Source organism: Glycine max, chromosome 19, assembly GCF_000004515.6.
Source record: "Glycine max cultivar Williams 82 chromosome 19, Glycine_max_v4.0, whole genome shotgun sequence".
Lineage (NCBI taxonomy): Eukaryota > Viridiplantae > Streptophyta > Magnoliopsida > Fabales > Fabaceae > Glycine > Glycine max.
Genome location: NC_038255.2, coordinates 37,315,263 through 37,326,603, shown reverse-complemented (window position 1 = coordinate 37,326,603; position 11,341 = coordinate 37,315,263). Strand labels below are relative to the sequence as shown.

Sequence of the window (11,341 nt, the reverse complement as noted above, 5' to 3'; positions counted from 1 at the left end):
TGATTTATTTTTATTCATACACATTATACATGTCTCTCGTTTATGTAAACGAAAAAAAATCTTTTTTTTTTAATTAAAAGAAAATTTTCTTTTTTCTTGTGTGGTCCTACAGCTCAGGTCTTCTAACCACGCGTCAGACCAGAATCAGCCACGTGTCATATTGGAACACTTGTTTTGGGGAAAAAAATTTGCAGTGTTTGGAGTAAGCGACCACCCAGACCTCGTCGTTGGAACCAAAGTCTCGCGAGTCGCGAGTCATGGGTGTTTTTGTCCAAAGGAAAAACCACCCAAAATTCCGAAACTACCCCTCCTGGATGGGACCGTTTCCTTGTTCTCCCCTCTCTCCCTGTCTTCTCTTCTCTCTCACATACAATTTTTGTAACGAAAGAAATTCATTTATTTATAAAAGTAAAATAAAAATTTAATTTTTATTATGGCATTTTTTTGGTCTCACGGCTTTGGTGAGAGAGAGGGTATATTCTGGGTTTCGATACTCTTTGGTAACGAAAATCGTCACCATTTATAAATCCTTTCTGCTTAACTATTGTGACGTACTTCTCTTATATATTCGTTGCTTAGTTTTGGGTTTGTTTCTCACCACGTCATCGGGTAAGGTAAGGTTACCTTTTCGTTCTTTTACCGTTTTTTTTTCTTCACTTCTGATTCTGTTCTTGACTTTACTCGATTTGTGGCCATCTGGGTCTCTTCAATTTTTCATTTTTTTCGTGTGGAAAATGATTTTCTGGGTATGGTAGGGGTGATCCAGCGAAATGTTTATGTAGGTTGGTGTTACATTGTTGTTGTTGTTCTGGTTTTGGGTCCTGTGATTTTTCTTTGAAAGGTTGTGTTTTTGCACTTGTTTTAATCTTGTTGTGATTTTCGAGATGTACTGCTTGGTGTTTTTTCTTTTGAGGTTGTCGTCATTTCCTGATTTAATTTTTTTGGTCTAATTGTTGAGTTTGGAAATGGTGGTTGGGTGGGAGAGTGGTGAATTAGGTTTTGAGTGCATAGATCAATTGTGAAACTTCTCCTGAATATGATTAATGCAATTTGTTTTTTACATTCTTCGGTATTTTCCTTTCAAATTTTGTATTTTTCTCCTCGCTAAAGGGTTGCACCAATGTCTGAATTTTGTTTCAATTCTAATAATCTAGATGATTGTTTTTAGTTTTGTGAACTGCTGAACCGACGGATCTTGTATTTCCACCAATCTCACTGGTTTCAATTTACAATTCGTTACATTTTGTTGTGAATTGTGATGATGTGGTCTTGTTGTGAAGTTATATTTATAATACATTTTTGCGTTTTGTCTTTTTGTACCATTCACAGGGTCAGTTTAGTGATTGACTTCTTTTCGAGACTTGTTTGATTTGTGTTTTGTTGGTTCTTAGCAGCTTGTATGGTTTGAGAGACTGAGACTATGTGTAGACTTTAGTTGCCTTTGCATGCTTTTATGCCTTTCTTCCCCAAAAAATATTATTTTCCCCAGAAAGATGAGTTACATTATCAGTGTTTCTGTTTACGACAGGTTTCTCTGTAGCCTGTGAACCATACTGGGATTTACCAATGGTTGCTGCCAGTTGACAATATAGTAAAGGGACAATTCCTTGTATAATTGGATATCTCTAGTTGATGTTTTCATTACTATTTTACATTATCATGGATTAGTGAGAATCAACTGATGGACTAAAGGTTCAGGGCTATTTTTTCTAGATGTTCCAGTGTAGTCTGGAGATGAAGTAGTTTTCGAGAATCCAGCTCTAGATGTTATCCGGTGGTGGATTTATGGAATATAACTGCTGAGCCATTGGAGTCATCTTTCTGATCTAAGATATCATAATAATAATAATATCATTAAAGATAACTAACATACTTGGAGTTCACATTTCGTAATAATGGAAGTAGCTCTTTCCCCTCAAGTACAAAAGCCGAATTTGCAGACAACAGGTCGCAAAATTTCATGTACTGGATCTCAGAAGGATCTGTGGCTTGTTGTGCGAGAGGGATCTCTAAGTGATGTAGAGCTGGCCTTGGCATCACTGAAGAAGAGTGGGGGCAATATCAATTTGAGGAACACCTTTGGGCTGACTCCTCTTCATATTGCAACTTGGAGAAACCACATTCCCATTGTAGGGAGGCTTCTTGCCGCTGGTGCTGATCCTGATGCCCGAGTATGACAATTCTCTTTTCTGCATTTTCTAGTTGGGCACTTATTTGCTTACCCTTATCTATAAGAGGCATTGGTTCTGCTACTCTACTTCCTTCATATTTTGATCTCAAGAGTCAAGACCATATTGGATGACTGTTTTTTTGTTATACATTGTGATGATCACTCTATGTTTTAAACTAATCAACTCTGCACATCAAATGGTGAATGGTTGTTAAACTACTTTGCCATGCTGTCCTTAGCTGAATTCTAATGGTGGAATCTCTGCATAAATTAAGATGAATTTTTAACTTCCCTAGGAAGGAAGTTCACAGTTAATATTTAGAGTCTTCTAATGTTTAACTTGTATTGCATTGATGTGATGTATATCTCATTGAATTTTTGAGATGCAAAACTTAGAGATGAGATTAATCTTCTTGTCATAAAACCATCAACCCTAACTAGTAAGGAAATGAAATGTCCTTATAATTTCTTTCTTGTTATTGAGGTTAGTTATCATTTTATGGTGAATTAGTGGAATTGATGTTATAAGATGCCGAATAGTAATATTCACTAACTAGTGCTTTATCTCTTTGAATCCATTAATTCTGAAACTTGTGTTGTTTTTAGGATGGAGAGTCAGGATGGAGTAGCCTTCACAGGGCTCTGCATTTTGGTCATCTTGCCGCGGCAAGCATTCTTCTTCAGCATGGTGCCTCTATTACACTGGAAGACTCTAAATCTCGAATACCTGTAGATCTCTTATCTGGCTCTGTATTTCAGGTTCTTGGAAATGACCACAGTTCAGGTATAAATTTCTGTACTTGGAATGCTTTGGATTGTTGTCACCAGTACAAAGTGATTATATAGGATGACAATTTGACTCTTGGTTCATCTTTAGTGGCCACTGAGGTCTTTAGTTGGGGCAGTGGTACAAATTATCAGCTTGGAACTGGAAATGCGCATATTCAGAAGTTACCATGTAAAGTTGATTCACTCGGTGGTTCATTCATAAAGCTAATTTCTGCCGGGAAATTCCATAGTGTGGCACTCACTGCGCGTGGAGAAGTGTATACTTGGGGATTTGGAAGGGGTGGCCGTCTAGGGCATCCTGATTTTGATATACACAGGTATGTGGTCTGTTTCTGTGTGAATCCATATTACCATCCTTTTTTTATGTATTGGTATTACTATTTATTGATTATGAATATTGAATATAAAGAATTTGGTTGAGTAAGTTCCTTAATACCGTTGAGCTCCTTGTGACCTGTTTGATTTGAAAAAACATGTGTTTGCCTTTTCACCATTTCCTGTACAAATCTTTTAAAAATTTGAGATAGTAAAAATAAGGTGATATTTTTGTAATTAAAACTAATATATACTCAAACCATACAGGTCCAGGTGCTTGGGTTTCTTCACTTTCCTTTTTTAGAATACCTTGGATGAGAATCTAATTGACTGTCTAACTAAATGCTCGTTTGAAATAGAAAAGCATTCTCAATAAAGCTCATAATTGTATTGGTTGCTTCTGATGTAGAACATTCTTGTGCATGGTCACATTTCAAGTACTTAGTCTCAAACATTTTGTTCATGGTGTTGAACTAATTTTTAATGGTGTTTTCTGGGTACCTAAATTGGTTTACTGTGGCATTATACCTGTAAAAAAGAAGCAGTTACTCAGCTTTCTTTTAAAGTACAAATTAGTAGAAAAAACCAGCTTTTTTATTTTTTCAAATAGTGATTTTTATTAACTTATCATGTTGGAAATTTCACAGCAAAAGCTAATGGGAACTTATTTCAGTTGAACTGTTTGCTAGTGTTTTAGCAATAGTTACAATTGGTTTTTTGAACTTTTTTGGATGAGTAATGCGGGGGGGTTGTCCTCTGTTAATGCTTTTGGACAATTGCCAATCAGAGTTTGTTATACTCATTGCAGTGGTCAAGCTGCTGTCATCACTCCCCGCCAGGTGACTTCTGGTCTGGGTTCCCGCAGAGTGATGGCAATTGGTGCAGCTAAGCATCATATGGTTATTGCTACCCAGGGTGGGGAAGTGTTCACTTGGGGATCCAATAGAGGTAAAACTTGACAATATTCATGTTTGTATAAGTTGTGAGTCTTGTGAGTTGTTACTGTAAACTACACTGGATTGCAATCAAATAATCTTTTCCCCTGCATCCCTGCCCTGCCTTTTGTTTTATCAAGTATACTTATCGTTTTCTACCAATCATCATTGATTAATTGAGAAAGAATTAGTCTTTCTTTATGCTTTATTCTGCATTTTTTGAAAAATGAGAATGACGCATAATTGGCATCTCTATTTTCTTGTTTCATTGTTGTGCAGAGGGACAGCTTGGGTACCCTTCTGTTGATACACAACCCACACCTCGTAGAGTATCTTCTTTGAGGTCAAGAATTGTTGCTGTTGCTGCAGCAAACAAACACACGGCTGTAGTTTCTGATTTAGGTGAAGTTTTTACTTGGGGTTGCAACAGGGAGGGACAGCTTGGTTATGGAACCTCAAACTCAGCATCTAATTACACCCCACGTGTGGTTGAATCCTTGAAGGGAAAGACTTTGACCAGAGTTTCTGCTGCAAAATATCACACAATTGTATTAGGATCTGATGGCGAGGTAACTAATTGCAGATTATTGTCATTTTGTTAAAAATTCAAGTTCTTTTAATTGTAAGAAACTCTAGTTACCATCTTCATATTTGGGCCTCCGTTTAAGGCTAAACCAAAGTCCATCAGGATTCCTTGGGCCTTGCAAATAAGACACACCTAAACATTATGCATAAATCTGGACTAAAATGCTACCCATAAACAGAAGCCATGAAATGAATTAAAATCTTGAAATTATAAAAGGTAACTGCAATTTTAATTATTTTCTTTTCTACTGCTCCTGTATTACATAGTTTTTGGAATATACACATTTTACATAGGGGGATAAGACCTAAGTTTGAGTTCCATTATAGTATTATTGTTCTTTCCTAAAATTATATTCAAGTTCAACTACTTAATTTTTCATGGTACATGGATATGAAACATTAGCATTTTTCCCATTATTAGTTTTATCTCAAGCATATACGTGGGTTCTTTGACTTGTTAGAATTTATTTCTCCATTATTTCCTTTTTTTTTTTTTGGAAATAAAAGTACTTTCTAGTTTTTATCTTTAACTTCTAATTTTCCATATTTTGCAGGTATTTACCTGGGGTCATCGACTTGTTACTCCAAAACGTGTTGTAGTTAGTAGGAACTTAAAGAGAAGTGGAAGCACTCTGTTAAAATTTCACCGCAAGGAACGGCTTAGTGTGGTTTCTATAGCTGCTGGAATGGTACACAGCATGGCTCTTACAGATGATGGCGCATTATTTTATTGGGTCTCCTCTGATCCTGATCTTAGATGCCAACAGGTTCTTATTATCCTCTGAAATTTTCTCTTCACGTGTTTTTTATTTTTCCCGAGACAAAACATGTTGATTAAAAATACTTCCCCCCGTTTTGTTTTAATTTTTTTTTGAACAGTTATATGCTATGTGCGGAAGGAATATGGTGAGCATATCAGCTGGAAAGTACTGGACTGCAGCAGTTACAGCTACAGGTGATGTTTACATGTGGGATGGGAAGAAAGGTAAGGATAAGCCCCTTGTTGCAACTCGGTTGCATGGTGTAAAGAAGGCTACATCAGTTTCAGTTGGCGAAACACATTTACTAATCGTGGCTTCACTGTATCATCCTGTCTACCCTCCCAACATGATTGAGAATTCTCAGAAACTCAAGTTGGATAACAAGGATGATATGGAAGAGTTAAATGAAGACATTTTATTTGAAGATATCGATTCCAGTAACATGATATCTAGTGTACAAAATGATACTTTTAGCCAGAGATCTATACCTAGCTTAAAAAGCCTTTGTGAAAAAGTAGCAGCCGAGTGTCTAGTGGAGCCACGGAATGCCGTACAGCTGCTTGAGATTGCTGATTCTCTTGGAGCAGATGATTTGAAGAAATATTGTGAGGTACTGGTTTTGACTGCTGTACAATGTATTTGCATTATAATGTATCAAGTAGGAGCTGTGTTCTTTGGTTTCCTGTTCAGATTTATTATATAATTTATTGCTTCTTAATTTTTCTTATGACATGTCATGCATCACATGTAATGGTTTTGACTGCTGTACAATGTATTTGCATTATAATGTATCAAGTAGGAGATGTGTTCTTTGGTTTCCTGTTCAGATTTATTATATAATTTATTGCTTCTTAATTTTTCATGACATGTCATGCATTACATGTAAACATACACACAAAAGTTAAGACCATGCATGAAAGAAATGCTGACATTTTTCATCTTAAAGATCTCCATTTGACAAACCTGCATTTAAAGAAAGTGGTATGAACTGAAATTGATTAGTTGATATATTTGATAATAATAAAGAATTCATCTCATTATTGGCAATAAATTCATGCTTTCGAAAGTCACTGCCATAAATCTATCAGACATTTCTACAAAACTGCTATAACAAATAAATTAAGCGACAGAAAAAGACTTGCTGCTGCCTTTGTTTTTTAGCAAGTAGATTTCTTTCTATCCACATCATTGTTTATTTTTTGATACATCACAATATTGTGTTTTGATTAAACTTTTGTGAATTTATTATAAAAACTTGATATGAAATTACATTTTTATTGAGCTATAATTTCTCTAATTTCAAAATAAGTGGGTAGGTAGTAACTATACTTTTGAAATCATTGATTTCTTGAATCATATTTATGTACAACCTTTGTTGGTTAATAATATTTCTCTTTTCTATATCATAATAACTCTGGCATGGCCAGTTTATTTTTCAGCTTATAATTATTAATTGTAAATGCAATTGTATTTTTTAAAGTTGTATATGAATGAATATGTCTGAAGTGGCATGAGTCCAAATTATTAATCTGGCTGAAAAAAAAATATCAATAAGAAAAATATCGAGAGCTACATCCACAAAAATCCATAATTTTTGTGTAAGATATGGTATGAAATACTCCTAAAATGGATGAAAATAAGGCCACTACAGTACTTCATTTGTTTCAACTTTCAAAGATGCATCATCTTTAGGGTAGTATTTGTTTTGTATATGACCATATGTTCATCCATTGAAATAAAATATTATTTTTGAAATGGAAAAGTGCTTCCACTATATATTTGTATGAATCACTAAAATATAGAAGGGAAAAAGTTTCTGTGTATTTTGAATATGAATGGATTTCCTGCATCTTTTTGTGGATGAAAATAAAATAAAAAGCATATGAGGAATTTTGTTTTACTTGATTTGGACCTCCACTATCAAGTTAATTGGTTTTTTTTTTTTTTTGCCTCCTATGCTGTATTTTATGAGAAAAAATTATTTACAAATTTTATGAGGTAATTTTTGCTATATATATATATATATATTTTTTTTTTTTTTTTCATTTTTTGTATTCCGTACAATGAACAAGTGTTTTTGTTCTAGTATTCTTCATGATAGATTTATAGTATTATCTTCATGATAGATTACACAGATCGTATTATTCTACCATCAGGCAGTCTGTCCTTGTAATTTAATTTATCTTTGCTGATATATTTAGTTGGATATATATCCCTTACATGGTACAGTAGTTTATTATACTAAAGCTTCTATTGTTTACTGGTTACAGGAGATTGTCATGCGCAACCTTGATTATATATTTGCAGTTTCATCACATACTGTAGCAAGTGCCTCACCAGATATTCTGGCTAACCTCGAGAGGTTGTTCGACCAGAGATCATCTGAGCCATGGAGTCACCGTCGGCTGCCTACTCCAACTGCTACTTTCCCTGCCATCATCAACAGTGAAGAGGATGATAGTGAGATAGAGTTTCAAAGGACTTGCGACAAACCCATGAAATTGGAGAAAGTCCACAGACTAGATTCTTTTCTACACCCAAAGGATGATCCTAATAAAGAAATCTCCAAAGTAGTCCGAGCTATAAGGAAGAAGTTGCAGCAGATTGAGATGCTTGAAGATAAGCAGTCTAATGGACATCTTCTTGATGACCAGCAGATTGCAAAGCTTCAATCTAAGTCAGCTCTTGAGAGCTCACTTGCAGAGCTAGGTGTTCCTGTTGAGACATCACAGAATAAAGAATCATCTTCTATGTTACCAGAAGGGAAAGGTAGTAAGAAGGGTAAACTATCCAAAAAACAAAGGAGAAAGAGTGGCAAATCAAACATAGAGCAGACAGAAATAGAATTTGTTTACTCTAAAAGTGAAGCCATTCCCAAATCTGAGGACCTGTTGGATATTGACATCATGGGGTTTCCTGATTCAAAGGTTGGTTTACTCAATGTGCTATTCATACTATTTAAAAATATTTGTTGAAATCATATTTTCATTTAATTTATTTTCTTATATTTTCTTGGGTTTAAGGTTTCCAGCATGGAGAAGTAATTTGTACTAGACTATATAAAGTCAGTTATAGACTGAACTGATCACTTGTAGTTTTAGATTGGACCCTTATTGAGAGTGTTTGCCAATGATGAACATCTATGGCTTAGATATGCAGTCTGAAGTACTGTTAATTCACAGATTGCTCCATAGTCTTTATGGGTTGCTTATAAAGTTCCTGGTTTGGGTAGTTCATTTAGTATCACATTTGAGCCTATTTTCAGGCTTGTAGAGCTTTTCATTTAAGAAATGTTTATATAGAAGTCCTTGTCCGTTTCATTAACCAATATGATTTAACTAGTTGTATCTTCCAAGGAAATCTCACTTGAAGAGATTGTTCATTTAAGAAACACCACCAACATCTTAACATGAATATTATTATATTTTGAAGAATAGGTGTTGAAGTAGTTCTTGTCTTTTCCTTTCTCTTATCAACAAAACTTAGTTGCTTAGTTCCTTGTATTGCTTAGAATTCTGAAAATTATTTGATAGGTTGAAGAGGATGCCGTGTGTGAACAGATCACAGCAGACCAGGGTGCAAAAGATTTAGCTTTTGTTGTGCAGAAGAAAGATGCATTAGAGTTGCTGAAAGCCAAGGGTCCATCACCAAAGGCTTCAAAGAAGAAGAGCAAGAAGGGTGGGCTTTCTATGTTTCTGAGCGGTGCTCTTGATGAAGCCCCGAAAGAGGTGGCTACCCCTCCACCAACACCAAAACATGAGGGTCCTGCATGGGGTGGGGCCAAGTTCATGAAGGGTTCTGCTTCTCTTCGTGAAATCCAGGATGAACAAAGCAAAATAAAGGTAAACAAACCAGCTGGGAGCAAAGATAAGGTGGAAGATCTTCCTGATTTTGGCAGTGGCGGCAAAATAAAGTTGAGTTCATTTCTTCCTTCCAGCCCAATACCTGTTACCTCATCTCGAAGTTCCCAGGTATCTGATGGAGAAACAAGCACCCCTCCTTGGGCTGCTTCAGGAACCCCTCCCCAACCTTCTCGGCCATCGTTAAGGGACATCCAAATGCAACAGGTTGTGATTTAAGGCTTCATTTAATGTACTTAACCTCATGTCACTGCTGTAATTGTGTAATGTCTGCTTTGAATCAGTGGATGATAGATAGCTCATTATGCATTTTGGCCTATGCATGTTTTAATTCAATTTTGGTATTATGTAACTTCTAGTGTCTACTGTTTAATTGAGGATGTTGTTTTAAATACAGGGAAAGAAACAACAAAGCCTTTCACACAGTCCAAAGACTACAACAGCTGGATTTTCAATCCCTACCTGTCAAGGCTCGCCGTCCGAAACAACCGGAGTGAGTCGCTGGTTCAAGCCTGAGGTGGAAACACCATCCTCAATTCGTTCTATTCAAATTGAGGAAAAGGCTATGAAAGATCTCAAGCGCTTCTATAGTAGTGTCAAGATTGTCAGAAAGCAATCTTGATGCTATCTAATAATGTATCTAATAAAGTAGCAAGAGGGGCTCTTTCCTGTTCTCCTCTACCTTGAGCATTACCATTTTTCCTCATCCTTTTTCACTTTCCTTGTTAGTACAATAACTGAATTAATCTGTACAGATAGTTGCAGTGTACATCCTTTTTTTTCAAATAAAAAATTGTAGTTTTAGTTTCTTAGCATCTGGGTCTTTTCCATTTTCTGTGTTTCCCAACTAGCACTGTATATGACCCAAGATTTTTTTATGTACTCATTTTTAACCGTCTCAACTCAAAGTTAGAGACTGGTCAATAATGATCCTGAACCTGATGTCAAGGGCAGCCATGGTAGATTTCCCTGACTCAAGTTGCTTCAAGGCTCAAGAATGTCAGAATAAGAGGAAACTTCTTTCCAAATAAGTTGCTTCAAGCCCTAATCTCACCCCCTGTATTATATACATCCACCTAGTGTTGTGACCCTTCTCAACTGCCTTGATGTTGTTCCATTTTTAGTTGAGGAATATTTGGACTTTGGAGTGATAATAATTGTTCAAATTGCTTTTTATAAGCTTTCTGTATGCCAGCAATTTAAGAGACTATCAACCTTTTAGCTTTGCAAGTCAAGTTCATTTATTTATTTTAAATAAAGCTTTATGTTCTTTTGCCTGGGTTTGGTTAAGCATCATTGACTTTAGGCAGTAGGAAAAGATAATGGGATGAAGAGTGATTGAAAAGGGAAAGATGACCCATATTTGGTATTATTATTGAAGGTTTGAAACTAGGGTGATTCGGATGGGTCTACTTTGAATCAATGTAGGTTTGGCTTTAACAATTGAAAGTGAAATTTTCATGGAAATATGGAAAATTATTTTCCAACACATGTAACTTCTATTTTTGTTTTTAATTTTAATTCTTTTGCATTTAAGAAAATAATTGTAGGAATATTAAATTTAACTAAACATTTTTTTTACAGAACTAAACACGTTTTTTAATATACCAAGAAATAACATTTTTAGTTATTGGAAATATAATAACACTTTGTGAAACAAACACTCTATTTTTTTTTATATTCTTGTGGGCAATAAATTTCAACAGGTATATACTATTATTAATATAAATCAAGGATTTATGTCATTAATCAATAATAAAAATATGCTTGGTATAGTAATTATTAGATAACAATGCAACATTTTTGTGCTGTTGGTATATTTATTATTTATTCATAATTGTATCTTCTTTTTTCATGATTACTTTTTATGCTTTTTTTAATACTATCAACTGGTAAAAATTTAGCCGATAAAAAAAACTGGTTAAA

The 11,341-nt window shown here is 35.0% G+C and overlaps 1 protein-coding gene across 4 annotated transcripts; it reads left to right on the top strand.

The window, feature by feature from the left end:
* Positions 1-365: 365 nt before the first annotated feature.
* Positions 366-10,572, top strand: LOC100800604 (uncharacterized). Of its 4 annotated transcripts, none has more exons than XM_006604188.4 (11): positions 366-609; positions 1,529-2,171; positions 2,777-2,954; positions 3,048-3,276; positions 4,083-4,222; positions 4,489-4,778; positions 5,349-5,561; positions 5,674-6,165; positions 7,826-8,482; positions 9,089-9,622; positions 9,813-10,572. In XM_006604188.4, the coding sequence occupies exons 2-11, from the start codon at positions 1,896-1,898 to the stop codon at positions 10,035-10,037; spliced, it is 3,234 nt and encodes a 1,077-aa protein (XP_006604251.1). In that variant the 5' UTR covers positions 366-609; positions 1,529-1,895; the 3' UTR covers positions 10,038-10,572. The 4 variants fall into 4 exon arrangements, with proteins under 4 accessions (XP_006604251.1, XP_006604250.1, XP_040868422.1 ...); XM_006604187.4 differs by having other exon boundaries at positions 366-614; XM_014771886.3 differs by lacking the exon at positions 366-609 and adding an exon at positions 675-782.
* The last annotated feature ends 769 nt before the right edge of the window (positions 10,573-11,341 follow it).

Coding starts and splice junctions, on each gene's coding strand:
- LOC100800604 (XM_006604188.4), top strand. CDS start 1,896: ATGGAAGTAGCTCTTTCCCCTCAAGTACAAAAGCCGAATTTGCAGACA. Junction 4,223..4,488: donor CACTTGGGGATCCAATAGAG/GTAAAACTTGAC, acceptor ATTGTTGTGCAG/AGGGACAGCTTGGGTACCCT. Junction 5,562..5,673: donor CTGATCTTAGATGCCAACAG/GTTCTTATTATC, acceptor TTTTTTGAACAG/TTATATGCTATGTGCGGAAG.